Source organism: Saccopteryx leptura, chromosome 3, assembly GCF_036850995.1.
Source record: "Saccopteryx leptura isolate mSacLep1 chromosome 3, mSacLep1_pri_phased_curated, whole genome shotgun sequence".
Taxonomy (NCBI): Eukaryota; Metazoa; Chordata; class Mammalia; order Chiroptera; family Emballonuridae; genus Saccopteryx; species Saccopteryx leptura.
The window spans coordinates 273,754,502-273,775,880 of record NC_089505.1 but is presented as its reverse complement, the minus strand read 5'-3'; the positions used below and the strand labels follow the sequence as shown (position 1 = coordinate 273,775,880).

General features: G+C 39.4%; 2 protein-coding genes across 5 annotated transcripts in view; both read left to right on the top strand.

Annotated features, from left to right (window-relative positions):
* PLEKHH2 (pleckstrin homology, MyTH4 and FERM domain containing H2) overlaps positions 1–4,901 on the top strand; it is a 110,092-nt gene extending 105,191 nt beyond the window's left edge. Inside the window, exons 29-30 of the mRNA XM_066378388.1 lie at positions 1,436–1,573; positions 2,849–4,901. Coding sequence (XP_066234485.1) covers positions 1,436–1,573; positions 2,849–3,034 — 324 coding nt within the window. The 3' untranslated portion in view covers positions 3,035–4,901. The remainder of the gene's footprint in view (positions 1–1,435; positions 1,574–2,848) is intronic.
* Positions 4,902–11,673: 6,772 nt separating this feature from the next.
* The window catches only part of DYNC2LI1 (dynein cytoplasmic 2 light intermediate chain 1), a 68,809-nt gene continuing 59,103 nt past the window's right edge, over positions 11,674–21,379 (top strand). For all 4 annotated transcript variants that reach the window (XM_066378384.1, XM_066378383.1, XM_066378386.1 and 1 more), the window contains exons 1-5: positions 11,674–11,791; positions 13,685–13,802; positions 15,602–15,636; positions 16,556–16,625; positions 20,873–20,961. In XM_066378384.1, the coding sequence (XP_066234481.1) occupies positions 11,784–11,791; positions 13,685–13,802; positions 15,602–15,636; positions 16,556–16,625; positions 20,873–20,961 (320 nt within the window). In that variant the 5' untranslated portion in view covers positions 11,674–11,783. The remainder of the gene's footprint in view (positions 11,792–13,684; positions 13,803–15,601; positions 15,637–16,555; positions 16,626–20,872; positions 20,962–21,379) is intronic.

Below are 21,379 nucleotides of genomic sequence, written 5' to 3'. Positions count from 1 at the left end.
GCTGGCGACCTTGGGGTCTTGAACCTGGGTCCTCTGCATCCCAGTCCAACACTCTAACCACTGTGCCACCGCCTGGTCAGGCAGCCTTTTAGCTCTTGAGTGGATAACTTGAAGATAGATTATAAAATCAGTAACTTAAAGTCAACAAAATTTGTACACCGGTATTGAGTTACCTCAGCTAAGTAAACCAGTTGTCTAGGTTTTGGGAGATGGGCATACTGGTCAGGAAGTAGACATGTGTGGGATGCAGCTCTTGAGCCGTTTAGTGCCGGAATGGTCAGCTCAGAGTCTTGCAAACTAATCATTGGATGTGCAAATTCTTTTCCTTTTAGGTTGTACATCTTTGAATTATATTTTTTAAATTGTTTTAGCAACACACTAGGAAAAAATATTTGCTGCATGTCTGACAGAGGGTTGGCATTCTTTGTAAACATGGATGTCCAAATAAAACAGTAAGGAAATAATAAACACACCAATAGATAGATGAGCCAAAGTCAATTCACAGAAGAAATACAGATGTTCAATAAATATATTTTAAAATCTTAATCCCACTAGTAATCAAATAAGTTCAATTTAAAACAGAGAGATTCTATTTTTCACTAGTCAGGTTGGCAGAGATTCAAAAGACTGATTTCCAGGGTTAGCAAGACTGTGGAGCTGGGAATATAAATGGTTATAACTATTCTGGAGTAGTTCGGAAATATTCTCAACATTGTCCTTATTTTCTTGAGGTAGCAATTCCAGCTGTTGAAGTTAATAGCCAAAGAAATAATTATGTATGTATATTATGAAATATGTTGAAAAACATGCATTGGAGTATTGCTTAAGATAGCAAAAATTAAAAATGATTTAAGTATTCTGTAATAGGAGTTTAGTTAAATTAAAGGCTATCTAGAAAGTCATTTAAAATGATGTTGTACAAGTACAGTTGTTGCCATGGAACAATTTTCACAATACGTTTTTAAGTTAAAAAAAAGAAGCAGTATGCATGATAACCAAACTCTATATATCAGGGTGAACCATATGGATTTGCCAATATTTGACCATTTTTTACCTTAAAAAGTATCAGTTTCATATGGTTCAGCTTTATATGTAGATATACATATAGCTTAAAGGACATGTGCAAAAATATTAATAGTGGTTTTCCACTGGATGGTGAATATAGATGATCTTTATTTCCTTTTTGTATTTTCTCATTTTCCTGCAGTGAATTATTTGTTTCAGAATCAATATGTATTTTAATTATAAAGGTAAATGATGCCTAAACGAAATTAGTACACTACTATCTTGGATCACAATAAGTTTGATTTTAGAAAAAAATTTTGTATTATATCATAATTAATTAATATCAACATTTAATGGAGATATGTTATTAATCATTTCTCATCTTTCTTTGAAAATAAAGAGTGTATAACATATTTACTTCTCCCTGAAGAGGTTAATTGTCAGCTATGTGTACAAGAGTCTAATGACCTTTGGAGGATATCAAGATGATTTTATGATAGTCATCAACAATACACATTCAAAGGACAAACCCACAGAGAAATTACTTTTTGCCATGGCAAAACCCAAGGTTAGTAGAAGCTTTTCCACCAACTTTTATGCAAGGTTTTTTCATACTTAAACATTTATTGTGCAAACAGTAGGTTCCAGGTGGGAAACGGACTTCTCTTCAAATCAAACAGCCTTGGGTCCAAATTCTGGCTTACCTCAAGTTTCTAAAGGCTTTCTTCATCTAAAAAAATGGCATGATGCTGTTTTGTTTGTTTGTTTGTTTGTTTGCTTGTTTGTTTAAGAGTTAAATGAAGGAATTGTAAAGTATATATTTGGCCCAGTGCTTGTTATACAGAAGGTTCAAAATAAGTGGCCTGGATGTAAGTGGTTGTCAGGTGCTTTATATGCATTATCTTAATTACTTGGAGTAATTGGCTTTTTGGACCCATTAGTGGGAAGATTAAGGTTTTATAATTAAAATGTACTTTTTAAAAATTATTTTTAGCAAACTGTGTTGTTTTAATGTCTCTAAAAGCAATAAATAAAATTAAATTCTAACATATAATTCAATTTTTGTAAAAAGTGAGAAATTGATTTTTCTAAAACTTTAACTTAACATTTAAATAGTTCTGAATTTCTTTTCTTATTATTTATTAAAGTATAGTTGACATACTATGTCATATTGGTTTCAGGTGTACAACACAATGACTCAATACCTGTTTACCATGTAAACATGGTAAACCATGATCACCACCATGATGACTAGTAACCATCTGTCACCATGTAAACTTATTACAGGGTTCCTGACTGCACTCCGTATGCTGTCTCTTACATCCCCTCTCGGTCCCCTCCACCTTTTTCTCCCTTCTAGCTCCGACCCTCTCCTCCGGCAATCATCAGCTTGTTCTCTATATCCGAGTCTGTTTTGGTTTTTTGTTTGTTTGTTTGTTTTGCTTTGTTTTTTAAGTTCTGCATGTAAGTGAAATCACATGGTATTTGTCTTTCTCTGTCAGACTTATTTCACTTAGAATAATACGTTCCAGGTCCATCTTGAATCATATATTCACTAATGTGGCTTTAAGACAGAGTTGTACTACAGACACATTTTCTAATATTGCCATGGTACTTGTTTGTTTTATAAGAATCACTCTTTCTGCTGGTTTAAGTAATGGAAAATAGGTCTTTACCTTGATGGTGCTGAACATGTAAGTATCTGGCTGTTTGGTCTGCATGGAAGGGGATGCTGGTAGCCTGGGCATTTGCAAATAGACACCGCCCATGGCTAACTCTTTTTTTTTTTTTGGAAGTGACGAGAACTCTCAGAGGCATAACAATTCTATTTTGCTTGCTTTAGATTCTTGAAATCACTCTTTTGATCGCCAGTTACATTAACAACTTCCATCAGCAAAAGGCTGCGTTTCACCATCTCTCTGCTCCAGCACTGCTCTCAACCCGGAACCAGGGCCCGCAAGCCAGGACGATGGGAAGCCAGCCCCTTCTCCCAAGCAGCAGACCAACCAAAGGCCCCACTTTGCTCTGAAAGCACGGGAGCCTGAACATTCACTCCCTGTCCTCTAAGCTGTATCAGGTCCAAATAAGTTTATTTATATCCTGGCAACATGGCACCCACATGCTAGTATTCCAGGCTTTAAAAACAGTAGGGTTATTCACTTTTATTTGATTCATAGATATTCAAATGAATGCTAATAAAACACAAAACAAAATTTGCATATACACTTATGTTTTCCTGGATTAAATGAATTAGAATTTGTAATTTTTTTCTATCTTTCTTCTCCCTTGCCATCAGACACATGGTGCAATAGGGCTTTTTATTTTTTTAATTTTTTTAAGAAACTATTCTGGCAATCTTTAGAAAAGGAGATTCCAAACTCTCATTTGGCAGACCAGTTGATTATTTGGAAATACTGCCAAAAAACTAAGTACTGTAATTAAATGTATTTTAATTAATGTGTTTGGAAAGAAATTGAGTACACAGTGTAAGAAACAGGGCAGGATGGTATTTATGTGTAAATTTTTGGAGCAAGTACAGTAACCCTTCTGGCACGATGAGTCATTGTGTGAGAAAGCAGGAACATGTGGTATGAGGAAGCATACCGCCACCTTTTCAGATCACTAGAGTGTAACATTTACAATGAGACAGTGAATCCTGACATTCCTTAGCTGTCAACGTAGCCTGAGTTTACTGGCATGTTGCTCACATTTCATTGCATTTGGTGCTGGGTCATATTGACCTTGTTTTGTTAAATAAGAATATCTTTGAAACAAAAACAATTCTTAAAGTTTTGCCTCATGCGGTCCTTTTTTATTGTAGATTGAAAATAAATTCACAGAAATATATTTTAAAGACATTTCTGACAAAGGAAGTAAAATTTTAGTTGAAAGAGCGTAGAAATATATTACTTTACCAGGATACATAAGTGGTCAGTACATTTTAATACGTGTCAGAACAAAGTAACTGGTATTCATGATAAACATGCAACTGAGATAAGACATGAAAAATCTAAAACGTTAAATTGCAATAGTAATTATCAGTATACTTAATTTTATTTATGTGTAGAATATTTGTATTTATTTTTTGGACATATATTTATCACTTTGTGTATGGAATTTTTTAAACCAATTTGGAAAAATAAATGTTAGCTGCTAAATTAATTTGTTGGCAGAACCTTCATGTTTTCTTCTTTGCTGCTTTCTCCCTATGCAATGGACTGTTCTCACACTAAGCCTTTTACAAATGTTCCACCCGATATTAGCATCCCGAGAAAGGGAAGAGCCCAGAAATGCACTGCTCAAATAAGATGTTGCGTTATTGGTGATGACTAAAAAGCAACAAAACAAAACACAGAAATAGATTTTTATTTACCACTTTCCCTAAATCTTTTGAGCCACAACCACTCACTGAGTAAGCAATTTAGTTTTTGTGAATAAACTGATTACCAGTTTGGGATGACTCTCAGGAGGCTTTTTGGCAGGGATACAATAAAGTTTCGAAGTTCCCAGAAAACCATTTAAAAGTCATTAGTTGGTGAGCCAGTGGCTTGGCAGAGATGTAAAATATGTATGAGAACTTTATTCTCAGGCAATAGTTCACCCATTGGTAAGTACCTCCAACTCTTCTAATTTAATCAAGTTGTGAAGACTCAGCTTAAACCATAGTACCCTAGACTTGGCATTAATTTTTGATAGAGCACAGATAAAATATTTTGATGGAAAGAAATCAATTTTCTGTAACTGATGTGAAAATTTTATTTTCTGGGAAATTATATAGACATTTAAAAAATTCAAAGTGTGTTATTATGATTGGCTACAAGAGAATAATGTTACATGTTTAATTGTAATATTTGTCTCCTGTCATTTTCTTTCCTTTCAATCATAATAAATGATTTACAAAATCCATTTTGAGCTTTATCTTTTGAATAATCATCAAGAAATACCTGATGTTTTCATTGTCAAAGCTGAGGTGTACTACTAGTGAAAATGGTAGTTATTACCTCTTTCTCTTGCGTTCATGCTCTGTCTTCAGTGTTGCTTTGTTTTATACACATAAAAGGAAGCTGTTTGGGCAAACTGTAATTTTAATACAAATATATGCACATTGATATATAGCTTATGGGGTTCTCCCATGATTTTATAAGCCCTTAAAAGAGCATATTTCATATAGATGAATTTAATGGGCTATGGTCTAAAAATTTATTTTAAATGGTTCTAGGTTTTGTGTGTGTATGTTTGTGTCCTTAAAGTCAAATACTGCCATAGCTTGGAAATGAATTTAACTCTCAAATTTACAAGAAAAGTTAGTCACAATTTATCAAGAGTCTTTTTTTTTTTTTTTTTTGTATTTTTCTGAAGCTGGAAATGGGGAGAGACAGTCAGACAGACTCCTGCATGCGCCCCACCGGGATCCACCCAGCACGCCCACCAGGGGGCGATGCTCTGCCCCTCCGGGGCGTCGCTCTTGCCGCGACCAGAGCCACTCTAGCGCCTGGGGCAGAAGCCAAGGAGCCATCCCCAGCGCCCAGGCCATCTTTGCTCCAATGGAGCCTCGCTGCGGGAGGGGAAGAGAGAGACAGAGAGGAGGGAGAGGGGGAGGGATGGAGAGTCAGATGGGCGCCTCTCCTGTGTGCCCTGGCCGGGAATCGAACCGGGGACCTCTGCACGCCAGGCCGACGCTCTACCACTGAGCCAACTGGCCAGGGCCAAGAGTCTTTGTTCTAAAATTGTGTTTACTAGTTGGTTGTTTGGAAATATTTTTATAGAAAAAAATGTATGGTGTTCAGGTTCCTGAAACAACACATTTAACCCATAATTGTACTGCAGTATAATCCTGAAGCATTAATAACCATGGGTAACCATGTTTCTTCAGAAAAAGCTATCAGTGTTCCTACGATGCCAGGAACACATTTTGCCCACACACCACCCCACAGCTGCTATGGAATTTGGTATCCCCCCATTAGAGTCTCTGCGCTCATTTCTGTGGCAGAGGCTCCAGGATTGCCGGGACTGAAATGGGGGAATGAGAAGCAGGAAGTTTCTCTGCCAAATGGTTCATGTAGAAATTGCACCTCCTCTCACATTTTTCCTATGCTCTTTTCCCTAAAAGAAGAAAGGGATTTTACTGCTACATGGGTAACTTTAAACTACAAGTTAAAGTAAAGTCCATACATAGATATTTAGAGTGAAGTCAGATTCATCCATATTTTCGTGGGAGCAAGACTCAGGCTTCTCCTGAGCATTTAAGTGGGAAGGTCAGTCCTGCAGTGAAGAGTTGAAGGGTTGGGGTGAGAACCTGAGACACACACTTGCTCCAAATTATCATTAGGTATGACCTTCCTTGGTAGATGAACCTAAATTGAACACAGTCATAATGATTCTGAAAGCATATTTATAAATAGTATCAATCCAAAAGTCTTCATTGTATGATTAAATATTTTGGGGTCTGGTAATAGCCCAGAAACAGAAACTCTTACTAGAGCTATATCTATTAGCAAGTTAACTCCAAAACAAGGCCCAAATGTTCTCTACAGCACTTGAATAGAGAGTACTCTCCCTTCTAGCACTTTGCTAACATAACCTTCTAATCAATGCAAGGGAGCAGTAAAATGGTGGTGGCATTTCTTCCTGAAGGAGGTGTTGCTAAGCTATAGTAGTGGTTTTATTAAAATCAGATGACTTTTCAAAAGCACAAACAATAAAATAAATAAAACACAAATGGGACCACTCCAAACTTAAGAACTTCTGCACATAAAAACAACAACCCAGCAACATAGTGAAATGAAATGGCAACCCAACCTGCAGAATGGGAGAAAAGAATTTCAAGTGATATTTCTGATAAGGCGGTTAATATCCAGAATAGTTATAACTCAATGATAAAAATCCAAATAGCCTGATTAAAAAGGGACCCTGGCCAAATGGGTTTAGTGGGTAAAGCATCAACCCAGCACACCAGAGGTCACAGGTTTGACCCCATTCAGGGCATGTACAAGAAGCAGTCAATGAGTACACAACTAAATGGAACAACTAAGTGAAACAAGTTGATGCTTCTTCCTTTCTCTCTCTCTCTTTTCTTATTTCCCCCTCCCTCCTTCACTATCTCTTTCTCTCTCTCACTCAAAATGGAAAAGTTTACAAAAAAAAAAGTGGGCAAAGGACTTGATGTTTCTCCAAAGAAGATATACAATGGCCAATAAGCACAGGAAAAGATGATTAACTTTATTAATCTTTAGGGAAATGCAAATTAAAACCATGACGAAATATCACCTTACACCCATTAGGATGGCCACTACAGAAAATAGTATTGACGAGGCTGCAGAGAAGAAGTTGGAACCCCTGTGTACTGTTGGTGGGAATGTAAAATGGTGTAGCCATGGTGTCAAACAGTATGGAGGTTACTCAGAAAATTAAAAATAGAATAACTATGTGATCCAGCAATCCCATTTCTGAGTATATATCCAAAATAAATCAAAGCTAGATCTCAAAGTGATGTTTACACATCCATGTTCATCACAGCACTATTCACAATAGCCAGGCAGTGGAAGTAATACAAATGTCCATTAACAGATAAATGGATAAAGAAAATATGTTATATATGTACATTGGGATATTATGCAGCCTTAAAAAGGAAATTCTATCAATGAATAATTTATGAAAGTAAGAATTTCACCTTTAAACAAGTTTTTAAAAAGGAGAGCAAATCCTGTCATATGCTACAACAAGGATGGACCTCAAGGATGTTATGCTAAGCAAAATAAGCCAGTCACAAAAGGGCAAATACTCTGATTCCATTTATATGAAATATCTGAAGTAGCCAAAATCATAGAAACAGAAAATACGAAGGTGGGTACTAAGGGCTGGGGGAGGTGAGAGGGAACATTAAAGACAGTTATTAGCTTTTGGATTATGCATAGATTTAAAATTATTTTTAAAATAATTTTAATTATTGTCATACCCCTGGATATCTCAAGACTGATGTAATGCCCCACAGATCAACTGAAACTTCTTTACATAAGTTTGTCATTGATCTCTTAACTGCCAAATTCAATGGACTCCAAATGGTCTAACCATCTATTGGATGGTATCTCAAACTCACCATGTCCTCTAACCCAGTCTTCCTACTCCGTGCTCCCAACAATTGTTTAATAGCTTCATCAACTCATCAGTCACCCAAGAGAGAAACTGACTTTTCTCCCTTCCCCCAAGCCCCCACTTTCTGTTGGTTAGTAACTATATTAGCACTCTTTTTGTCATAGATTCCAAAAGTCAACTCAACTAACTCAGACAAATAAGAAAAAAATCATTACAAGGATACTAGGATGTCTCAAAGAAACAGCAGGACAACCAAGTCATAAGAAAGATAAAGACACAGACAGAGGCGGATTTAACAGCAGGCGCACTGAGCACGCGCCCTGGGCCCCAACTTCAGAAGGGGCCCTGCAAAACCTCAACTTTACACTTTTTTCTAATGACAAGGGGCCCAATATGTTCTGTGCCCGGGGCCTCAACCAACCTTAATCTGCCTCTGAACACTGACAAGCCTCAGGGTCAACCAGAGCCGTGAGATGTATGGCAGTATTTTCTCTTCATATTACTCTATATCTGCTCCATGTTCTCACCACAGAATAGCCTTGTCATTTAGCAGAAAACTTGCCAGTCTCCTCCGGAGGGGGAATGACTTGATTTTCCCACTTCTAGTTTGAAAAATCCCAGGGAAGAGCTCTGATTGGCCCAGCTCATGTCAGGTTACTCTGAACCACCTCAAACACACAATATTAGAATACTTAAGTATATTATTTTAAAAATCTATAAAGTGTCAACCTGGAAATGCTGAGGTCGCCGGTTCAAAACCCTGGGCTTGCCTGGTCCAGGCACATATGGGAGTTGATGCTTCCTGCTCCTCCCCCCTTCTCTCTCTCTTCTCTCTCTCTCTCTCCTTTCTAAAATGAATAAAAAAAATAAAATTAAATTTAAAAAAAAGGAAAAAAAATCTATATAGAATTATATTATGCAGCCATCAAAGTTATGTTTACCATGGATTTTTAAAAATTGACATGAGAAAATACATGAATGAAATACAACAAAATGTTTAATAGTTATTACTTCTAAGTTTTCCTTATTTATCCTCTTCATTTCTTCTGTACACTATTTTTTTTCTATGATAAGTTTTTATAACTTTGAAAACAAGGGGGAAAGGTAAAATATCTGACTGTTACTTTCTGGGTTATTGTTAATAGCCTCTATATGGACTTCCAGGCTCCAAAATATCCCTCGCACAGCTGCAAAAAAATATACCTCATTGAAACCCAGATTTAGTCATGGCACACCCCAATTTAAAACCTTATTTGGGCCCTGGCCGGTTGGCTCAGCGGTAGAGCGTCCGCCTGGCGTGCGGGGGACCCGGGTTTGATTCCCGGCCAGGGCACATAGGAGAAGCGCCCATTTGCTTCTCCACCCTCACCCCCCTCCTTCCTCTCTGTCTCTCTTCCCCTCCTGCAGCCAAGGCTCCATTGGAGCAAAGATGGCCCGGGTGCTGGGGATGGCTCCTTGGCCTCTGCCCCAGGCGCAAGAGCGGCTCTGGTCGCTACAGAGCGACGCCCCGGAGGGGCAGAGCATCGCCCCCTGGTGGGCAGAGCGTCGCCCCCTGGTGGGCAGAGCTTCGCCCCTGGTGGGCGTGCCGAGTGGATCCCGGTCGGGCGCATGCGGGAGTCTGTCTGACTGTCTCTCCCCATTTCCAGCTTCAGAAAAAAAAAAAAAAAGCTAAAACCTTATTTGATTTCTCATAATCAACACAGTAAAATCCAGACTACAGAATCCTTCACTGCAGCCCAATCTACTTGTCCAGTTTGCTCTTCCACCTCAGCCCCACCAGAAAACTTGACAAGTTTCCGCCCCCAACTATTCACAGTTCCCCAGATATACCACACTCACTTCAAAATTCCTCACTGTTGTTTGTTTCACCAAGCAAGCAATATGAGATTGCCTCTTTCTCTATCACCACTGTTGAAATCCTTGAGTCTCCTTGGGGGTTATTTAGTAGGGGAATTCAAATTTTGTATATTCTTATCTTGAGAACAATTTCCATTTACCAAGGAAGGTCACTTTGTTCACATGTAAAGCCTCAGGAGGCGTAAGGGTAGAAAAGGAAACTCACCTGCTCAGTGAGATCAACTGAATCGACCAAGTCAGTGCTGGTGATCAAGGTCCAGCCAGATTATCTTCACTTCTCTTTTTACCAGGCTCCTTCCCTTACCACCTATCCCAGTTACCCAAACAATGATACCTTTAAATTTCTAGTAGTGTGCCTAGAACATAGCAAGCACTTGGCAAAATGTTACCTGTGATTATTGTCCATATAAACAGGGCTTTCTAACCAATAAGCAACTGGGTTCTAAAGACCCCAAAACTCAAATCATTATGATTCCTTTCAATCTGTCTCACATTAGGTTGTGAGCTGATAGGCTGGCTAGCCCCAGGATAGAGAGGCTGATTCAAAGATAGATGTACCAACCTCCCTTGCAATCGTCCTTTCTCCATTGAACTCCACTCCCATTACATCCTTTCTTTTGTGCAATTGTAATTTCTATCTCCAAAATGTATCTAGGTGTTAGGAGGATTTTATCCCCAAAGAGTTTATCTGCAATACATACTTTTAATTTCTTTTCCCCACCAACCACCTGCTTCATTTCCAGGAATGTGATCCTTATGTTTCTTGTTCAAAATTGCTTATCAGCCCCTTACCACATGATAATAACAAGCTTTATGTACCCCTTGTGGCAATATAGCAATTTAGCCAGTGTGGTTGAGCCAGGATTTAAAGCAAGTCTAACTCCCTCTGACGTCCATGTTCCTAAACATTACACCATAGAAACTGAGCCAGGTAGCAGAAGGGTAGAGGGAGAGCATCTCCTTCAAATATCCAGGACATCCTGAGCTGGAAAGCCTGGGTCTACTCGGCATTCAAGACAGAGCAGGTACTGCCACTGCCATGAATGTTTCATCAACTCCATTGGGCATAATTAGTTACTTGTTCTTGTGTAATTTTTGGTACCTCTCTGCAATAGTTTATATCACAAGCTTCCTTAGGGTTATTAGAAGTAGTATTGTATGTTTTTCTCAAGGGTAAGGGTCTTGTCTTACTCATCTCTTCATTCCTTACTCTGGTGTAGCAGAGTCTTATGTATAGTAATGACTCAATATTTGTTATTGATTTGGATGTAATGTAAATGAAGTACTGTAGAGATGCATTTACTTTATTAACTTATTAATAAATGAAGTGCTGTTGCATAAAACCTGAAACAACTAAACAAGCAGAAAGTTGGAAAATACAAAAATCATAACATTCTTCTCCACTAGTAAATCTCTAGAAAACAGCTCAGGAGATTGCCTTACTCTCCATTCCCAATTTATTGCTATTCGGGAGAGAAAAGTAACTGGAGAGAGAGAGAAAGCAGAGAATCCTGGCATAAATTCAGACTCAGTAGGATATTTTTTTTAAGTAAAAGAACATTTCCAGTCAAGAGCTTCTAGTTCAAAGGGTTTGTTGCCACGTGTCACATGGTTTTCTCACATTCTGGGGGATAAGGCTGAGCTTGAGCCTTGGAAAAAGAATGCTGAGAACTACATTTCCCATGAAGCCCTTCCACACGCAACCCAGCCTGTTACGTAGCTCCCATAGCAACCGAAGAGCCTGCATTCCCTGACTCGTCTCAGAGCTTGCGGTTCTATTCTAAACTGGGGCCTACGTGGATCTCGGACCCTGGGGCTGCAGAACCACGATGCCCAGGTATCCCCCATCCCCGCTTGCGCCAAGTTTATGCTCCCCTCGATAGCCTCCCCTTTTTCTCACCCAAATATGGAAGAAATAGGGAGAAAAAGGCTGCTAAGGATGTATTTTGGGAGAGGATGCAAGCAGGACCAGCTGTTGAAAGAAAGTTGTAGGTCTGTCCTGCTTGCAACCGCTGTCTGGGTGGTCAGAGACTCAAAGCAACTACCCTTGAATGTGTGAATTCTGTGGAAAGTGGGTAGAAAAGTTCCCTAGATAGAAAAGTAAGAGATTTGGAAACATCATTCAACTCCAACCATTCCCTTAGTCAATAAAAGTTTCCTGCAGGTCAGGAATGCCCTAGGAGCAGGGGTTCAGGGTACGAAACAGACCACAAAACCACTTCCTTAGGGCCCCCTCCTGGTGCAGGGGTTCACAACAACAATAAATGAGGGGAAACTTCCGGAAGCACTGAAAATTTAGGATCACGTTTAAAAGCGAGCAGCGAGGGAGAAGAGGGGATATGGATGACTTGTAAAATACATTTTAACTCTTCAATTCTGTGATGCCAATTTTAATTAACTGTTCTCAAGGCCATACCTAAACCTTCTCTAAACAACTTATGAGGATACAGGGAAGAAAGGGTTCCTGGAATCAATCACAGAGCAGAATAAATCGGGTTTCTCACCTGCTCGGCAGTGGGTGAAAAACTGTCAGCTTCCCGTCACCATGTAATTGGTTACAATTATAAAGTTCTGGCTATAGTTATAAATTCCCACCAGTGGCATAACTAGTTGCAGCACCTCCTTCTCTCCTCTCTTTGGGACCTTGAAAAGCAGATCGTCATGTTTTGAAAAAATTTATGTGAATAAAGGGCAGACAGGCCTAGACTGAACCTTGGGGGGCGTGTCTGTGAAGTAAATGTGTGAATTTTAGTGAAAAGATTTAAGACACCTATTATGGTTTCTCTAGCCCCTTTCTTCATCCTTGATTCTTGAATAATAATTATTGTAAGTGCTCAATAATTGTAAGTAGTTATTTATAGGCCAATCCCTAAACTAAATGATACATTTTAATCAATCGTGACAATCTTATAGGGTGGGTATTCTTTATTTTTTTTAATTGGCATTTTAGAGATGAAGAAACAGAGGTGAGCCGGAAGATTAGCACTGAAGCTTGCATATATTAAGTGCACAATAAATATTTGTTGAATAATAAAGGAATGAAGGATCCAGAGAAGTTAGGTAATTTGCCCAATTTGGCATACATAGAAAGTAGCAGATACAGGCTTATAGCACGTCAGATCTTGCTCATATGTTTTTAGTTTAATACTCCATTTTTCATGTAGGCTTTAATTTAAAAGGTAATATAATCTAATTTGTGTGAAATTATATATGTGTGTAGAGATATGAATGAAAGAATGATTTTCAAAATATGATTATTTTCCCCTTCTTTATATTTTCTATATTAAAAATAAGGGAATCTTGAGCCAAAAATACAGTGAACAACAACAAAAAGAAATATTTGAGGAAGCAGAGATTATTTGGTACATTGATTTTACATGTTCCATTTTCCTAGATGTTGTTTTTAAAGTGGTACATTTCCCAAAGTTCTACGTTCATATTCATCTGAGAAGCTAACACATGGAGCTTTCAGCTTTGCCTAGGACCCCCAAAACAAGATACCCTCAAATCCTAGTAATAGAGGCTCTGCATGTCATTTTCAGCATATCATTTGATGAACCAGTACAAAGAAAATGATTAATCCTCAGATCTTTAACCAGTTCATTGTCGTCCAGAAAATTATGATTTGTTTTATAAATTTGACTGAAATAAAATTTCCCTGAGCTTGAAATAAATATTGGAAAGGATGCTTCTTGTTTCTCTGAATTTTGTTTTTCTGCCTCTCACTTAGTGAAACTCTCTGGGAAATTGTAAAAGCGGAAGTGGAGAAACGGGGAAGTAACGAAGGAGAAGGTGATGGAGTTGATATTGGAGAAAAATCTGTTTTCTTCATTGGCAGTAAAAATGGGGTAACACATTTTTCCTGCTTTTTTGTTTTTCAAATATTGTGATGATTTAACAACCGATTTAACACTTTGATAAAAATGTGGATACTTCAATTCTTTAACCATATAATGAATCTCTGGCCTACTGGTTGCATTGGAGCTGATTGTGCCTCATATGAGTGTGTCCTGCTTACGGGTGAGGGGGTACTGACATCAGTCTGAACACTTGTCATGTGGTCTGTCACGACATGCGCCACAGCAGCTTGGGGGGAGGGGTACCTGTTTCTAATTAGACTGCCTAGAGTACTGTAGTCATCTTTCCCAACTTGCATGAAAGGCACCATAAATGCTAATCTGATGGTCACATTTATAGGTCATTTGCACAGTTAAAACAAGGATATAGATAATAAAAACATGAATCATATAGGGTATGATAGATTTAACCTTCACTTATCTCAACCAGAGTCACAGAAATTGAAGGAAACTTGGAGATATTCTAGTCTTCCTAATAGGGATTCTTATCCTGGGCATCATGGAGGTACTTTTTGAGGTCAGCAACGTTTCTAGAAATGTATGAAAAATTGTGTGTGACTGTATATCAGTGCTTTTTTTTTTCTGGGAAATTAGATTTTCCTAGCATTCCAGAACATCCCAAAAAAGGCTAAAGGTCGCTGCAAACAGTGGTTGAATAGCTAGGTTTGAACATCTTCGGCATGGGGGAGTTTTCTTCCACATCTGCAGCCTGTTTCAATTTTTTGTTCATTTATAGTTACTAGAAAACCTCAGTTTGTTTCATTGTAACTTCCATCTCTTAGTCCTAAATTCTGACCTATAAAACTACAGGAATAAATCTAATTCCTCTTCTACTTGCTAAATCTTCAAATATTATAAAATCACCCTTCAAATAGTTCGCGGCAACCACCTTGTCCCCCTAAGTCTGTTTCAGCTTTATCGTCCTGTCTTCTGGGTCATGGACTCTGTGTCAGTTGTGGGTTCTCTGTCTGTCATGATCTTAGTAATGCTCAACTACAATAGAATTATTCTAATGTGCTATTCTCAGGATGGGACAGGACTTTTTGAGGTTTTGTTTAACTTACAATAGACTAAAGCAGGTCTGCCAGCTACTCTTTCTTGAGATGCTGAGCTTTTGTTATTGGATAAAAAAAATTTAGTAATCACAAAACCCTGTTCACTAAGGTTGAACTTGAGATCTGTGTTTCATTTATGTTGTTTTGTTCTTTATTAGATTGGGCCCTTTTTTATAGTATGTTTGCAGTTTTAATTGCTTTTATTAAAATAACTTGTATATGGTCCTAAAAAGACTTGGAATACTTATATCCTTTAGAAATAAAACAAACAAAAAATACTCTAACCAAGTATCTGGATTGCTTACTTTGAACATATTTGCAACATGTCCTTTATTTGTATGTTATCTTTTTTCTTTATTTCCACTTTAACAATTGGAATTCAAACATTTTAGAAGACACTAATCATCAGCTTAACTAGTAATTAGCATTGACGAGTAGAGAGACAATGTAAGACAGCTGCCAAGTTGACCACTAAAGTGAGGTATGATTGGCTAGTATTTGTCATACGTGGGACTTTATAATTATAATAATAGCAGTGTAGTTACACTGTGATGGAAAGTTGACAGTTAACTTTTTCCACGTATCAAACTTAGGAACAATTCTGAAAGTTTCTAGTTTCCAGGTAATTTATCATTCAAGTGATTAAAAAGCTATTTTGGGCTGTACAACTACGAACAATAGTAAAATTTTACATATGGATGACATTAACACAATATATATATTTTTAACTTCCAGGGAAAGACTACTATTATTCTAAGATGTCTTGACAGGTAAGTGTTACATTAACCTTTAGACTACATTTTTGCTTGTTCTGGTTGCATAGGGCATGTTAGACTCTAAAAGACATATGGAAGGAGAACAATTTTGAGGCCCAGACAAATAATTTAATTCTTAGTGAATCCTTAGTATGACCTTTTAGATATTCTTAAAAGATAAAACCAACAATCAAAAGAAAATCATATAGTATTAATGCTGGATTACCCTCTTGGTGTAGAAATTAACATAACTACACAGCCTATGCTAATACTTACTTTGTTTTTGGCTATGCTACTGTGATATTTAAATTATCTTTATTCTGTCTAGTTCATAATTATTTGAATATTGGTAATAATCTTCAAAATACTCCTGGATACAATTTTGAAGCACAGTGTTGGTCCTCAAACTGTACATTTTACCACTTGTCTTTTATACTTCTTAACCATCTATACTGTAGAAGCATGACATCAGATTAAGATTTAGTATTATAATCAGTAGACGTTCAGGAAGTTGATAAGGAAAGTCTCCAACCAATTTTGAAAGATATTTCTCTGTTCCCTTTATTCCAATGCCTTTCTTATAAATTCTCCAAAAACATCAGGAGAGATGGAAATTGGTCTTAAGGTCACGTTAAAGAAACATCATTCAATTGAAAAATATTATCAAAGAATACCAATAATAGAATCCTGGCTCTGTGTAATTTCTTTTATCAACAAAATCATTTCTTAAGAAGAACCTTCCACAGTGACACCTGCATCACCTGGTTTTTTGAAGGCTTATTGATTTTTTTAATATAATTTTTAAATCATTATTTACCTCAATGCTATTATACAAGGTAACTTCTCCACTAATAGATTTAAGAGGAAGCAAAAATGAATAAGGTAAGATGATAGAATAAGAAAATAACGATAATTCTCTGTCTTTATCATACAGGGATGAGCCACCAAAACCAACCTTAGCTTTGGAATATACATATGGAAGAAGAGCAAAAGGACATAGTATAGTGAGTGTCTTTTTAAGTGGTATTTCTATGCCTGTCAATGAAGAAGTATTGATGCTGACATTGTTTTACATTTTCTATCTTATCTATAATCAATAAATATATCCAGCTGTACACTTCATAGCTATGTACTTTTTTTTTTATTCTAAGTAAGTTTCACTATTTTTTTTTAAGATTTTATTTTTATTCATTTTAGAGAGAGGAGAGAGAGAAATAGAGAGAGAGGGAGAGAGAGAGAAGGGAGGAGGGAGGAGAGGAAGCATCAACTCCCATATGTGCCTTGACCGGGCAAGCCCAGGGTTTCGAACCGGCGACCTCAGCATTCCAGGTCAATGCTTTATCCACTGCGCCACCACAGGTCAGGCCATAGCTATGTACTTTTTTTTTTTTTTCCTTTTTGCTTTCTTTTTGAAGCTGGAAACGGGGAGAGACAGTCAGACAGACTCCCGCATGCGCCCAACTGGGATCCACCCGGCACGCCCACCAGGAGCGATGCTCTGCCCACCAGGGGGTGATGCTCTGCCCCTCCGGGGCATCGCTCTGCCGTGACCAGAGCCACTCTAGTGCCTGGGGCAGAGGCCAAGGAGCCATCCCCAGCGCCCGGGCCATCCTTGCTCCAATGGAGCCTTGGCTGCGGGAGGGGAAGAGAGAGACAGAGAGGAAGGAGGAGGGGGTGGAGAAGCAAATGGGCGCTTCTCCTATGTGCCCTGGCTGGGAATCGAACCTTGGTCCCCCACACGCCAGGCCGACGCTCTACCGCTGAGCCAACTGGCCAGGGCCAGCTATGTACTTTTAAACTTCAAATATAACTCAGCAGATATGAAGCTGACCCGAACTGAAAATATTTTAGCTTTTTCATTTGTTATGTCTTAAAATGCTAGAACAAGATTCTTTTGTAATTGTATTGTATGGTTTGGGGGTATATTTATATTAATTGTATTAATGTGACTTTTTCTTCTTTTAAATGAGAATAATATGTGAGTTACCTTCTATCTCCCCCCGAAAAAATCTTCTAAAAATATGTTTGACCTGTGGAATATTTATGAAAATATAGTGCTCTGCCTGACTGTGTGGTGACACAGTAGATAGAGCATTGACCTGGGATGCTGAAGATCCAGGTCTGAAACCCTGAGGTCACTGGCTTGAGCACGGACTCATCCGGCTTGAGAGTAGGTTCACCAGCTTGAGCATGGGGTCACTGGCTTGAGCGTTGGATCATAGACATGACTCCATGGCTACTGGCTTGAGCCCAAGGTTGCTGGCTTGAGCAAGGGGTCATTGGCTCAGCTGGAGAGCTCTGCAGACAAGGCACATAGGAGAAAGCAATCAGTGAACAACTAGAGTACCGCAACTATGAGTTGCTTCTTCTTATCTCTCTCCCTTCCTGTCTATCCCTGTTTGTCCCTCTCTCTCTCTCTCCTTTGCAAAAAAAACCCCCAAAACAAAAACTATAACACTTAAAATCCAAATTACTAGCAAATATATCATGAAGTTAGTAAAACTATTTCAGACTGCAGGCCCTAATTGGTTATAATCCTATTTTCACTTGTTTCAGTGTCTCTTCAGGGGAAAATTAAAAATTATTCAGGGAAAAGGAAGAGTTTATAGTGTAACTTAAATACTTTTTAATATAATTTAGAAGGAGGATTTTTAAAAAGCCTAAACTGAATTCTCTTTTGGAGTCCTCACATAAAAAGAGACAATTTCTTAAATAAAGTTAGCTGTATGGAAGAATAATCTAGAATAGACAGTCTTACTTCCCCCCAGAGCGCAGTCAGTTTTTATAGATTGATCAAATGTTTGATCATTAGACAATGTGTAAAGAGTTAAAACTGCCTGCTGCTTCTTCCTGGATTCAACAATGAAAGTTGGTTATTAAAACTGTGAAATTGAAAAGAAAAGAAACAGTGTGGGGATTGCAGGAGGGAAATGGGGTGGGGGCAGGTGGAGGAGGGAGGAGGGAAGAGATGGTGGTGGAGGGAGACTTGATTTGGGGTGGGGGCAGGTGGAGGAGGGAGGAGGGAGGAGGGAAGAGATGGTGGTGGAGGGAGACTTGATTTGGGGTGGGGGCAGGTGGAGGAGGGAGGAGGGAAGAGATGGTGGTGGAGGGAGACTTGATTTGGGGTGGGGGCAGGTGGAGGAGGGAGGAGGGAAGAGATGGTGGAGGGAGACTTGATTTGGGGTGGGGGCAGGTAGAGGAGGGAGGAGGGAAGAGATAGTGGTGGAGGGAGACTTGATTTGGGGTGGGGGCAGGTGGAGGAGGGAGGAGGGAAGAGATGGTGGTGGAGGGAAACTTGATTTGGGGTGGGGGCAGGTGGAGGAGGGAGGAGGGAAGAGATGGTGGTGGAGGGAGACTTGATTTGGGGTAGGGGCAGGTAGAGGAGGGAGGAGGGAAGAGATGGTGGTGGAGGGAGACTTGATTTGGGGTGGGGGCAGGTGGAGGAGGGAGGAGGGAAGAGATGGTGGAGGGAGACTTGATTTGGGGTGGGGGCAGGTGGAGGAGGGAGGAGGGAAGAGATGGTGGAGGGAGACTTGATTTGGGGTGGGGGCAGGTGGAGGAGGGAGGAGGGAAGAGATGGTGGTGGAGGGAAACTTGATTTGGGGTGGGGGCAGGTGGAGGAGGGAGGAGGGAAGAGATGGTGGTGGAGGGAGACTTGATTTGGGGTGGGGGCAGGTGGAGGAGGGAGGAGGGAAGAGATGGTGGAGGGAGACTTGATTTGGGGTGGGGGCAGGTGGAGGAGGGAGGAGGGAAGAGATGGTGGAGGGAGACTTGATTTGGGGTGGGGGCAAGTGGAGGAGGGAGGAGGGAGGAGGGAAGAGATGGTGGTGGAGGGAGACTTGATTTGGGGTGGGGGCAGGTGGAGGAGGGAGGAGGGAAGAGATGGTGGAGGGAGACTTGATTTGGGGTGGGGGCAGGTAGAGGAGGGAGGAGGGAAGAGATGGTGGTGGAGGGAGACTTGATTTGGGGTGGGGGCAGGTGGAGGAGGGAGGAGGGAAGAGATGGTGGTGGAGGGAAACTTGATTTGGGGTGGGGGCAGGTGGAGGAGGGAGGAGGGAAGAGATGGTGGTGGAGGGAAACTTGATTTGGGGTGGGGGCAGGTGGAGGAGGGAGGAGGGAAGAGATGGTGGTGGAGGGAGACTTGATTTGGGGTGGGGGCAGGTGGAGGAGGGAGGAGGGAAGAGATGGTGGTAGAGGGAGACTTGATTTGGGGTGGTGAACACACAGTGCAATAAAGAGATGATGTGTTGTAGGATTGTGCACCTGAAATCTGTATAATTTTATTAAAGTCACCCTAGTAAATACAATAAAAAATTAAAAGAAGAAAATAAAAAGCATCATACATTGAAATGCAGGAGAACTTTTTGATACATGAATTTTGACGTGAGTGATAAACTTAGGGACGGAAATTCCTGAGACAACTTTCATAAGCTTTTGAGAAGAGCTCTAAAAACTTCCTTTCATCAAATCGTAAATCAACTGAGATTTTCCAATGAAAAATTATTTCCCTTGCAAACATTAATTATTCAGATATCAAAAGCAAAACTATTTTAGTGATTATGAGATGATGATCTGTCAAGAATATAAATATATATATATATGTATTCATCCAAAACTTGCTTTAATGACCATCTGTCTCTTCCAAGTTCATGGTTAACAGATACATAAAAACGCATGTGATTCTTTTTCACCTATTTTTTTTCCTCTAAATGTTGTGCTATCAAGTTGGACTTGTCCCTATTCATTCTAGAAGATTTGTGTACTACTCAAATTTAACGTTCTCTAAAGGTTCCAAAGGGAAGCTCTTTGTCAGCTCTTCATACCGTCTCGGTGTCCTAAAGGCTCCTTGGCATTGAGACAGAGAAGAGAGGTGCCACCAGCTGGCAGTCTGGGAAGGTTGTCATGGTCTTGTTTCCATGACTTGGCTGCCTAGCCCTTACATTTCGCTGATATTTGAATCCTATAAAAAGGAAAGCAGTTGTTTAGTCTCTTCCTGTTCTTCCACCTACCACTCGTATTGCCAATAGGAGTCTGCTTGTCAGATTCCCCGGGGGCATCAGGCCATCCTTCTCTGCAGCGGGGACTGCCACCTGTCTGTCCCATTTCCTCCCGCCTTACCTGTATGTCTAATTTATTTTGTGAACTTCTGCCTCCCTAGATCAAATGGCTGGTGCTAATGAAATATAAGAAGTATTTAAAATTCAAGAAAAATTAATACAAAAAAACACAACAACCTGGTTTTTTTTTTCAGCCAAAAGATATTGCTCACTTTTGGGAACTAGGTGGAGGAACCTCTTTATTGGACTTAATCAGCATACCGATCACAAGTGACACCTTAAGGTAAGTGAGCCAGCTGGAGGAGCAGTTGTTAGTAAGTACTCAGTAGCGTACACGGGATGCATATGAGTAGGCTTCTGTGGATCCGAATTTTGGGGGGCAGTTTTATGTTCTGAAGACTTATGTTCACTTCCTTTCTAGGTGTTTAATCTCAAATGCTTCCCAAGAGATGTAAAGAGAACTAAGGTTCTAGCCTGAACTGAGTGAGTCAGCTGACGTTCCAACTAGCATTATATTTTACAAGCCTGCAAACAAACAAAAATATGTCAGCTAACCCTTGGGCAATGAGTTCACTTGGTAAAAATAAATTTGAAAAGTTTAATTCTTTCCAATACCCATCCAATGTGAGCCAGCTCAGCCCTGAGTTTTTTCTTTAGCTGGACATGAGTAGTTTGCTTTTGAGTTTTGCTTAGTTGAAGCT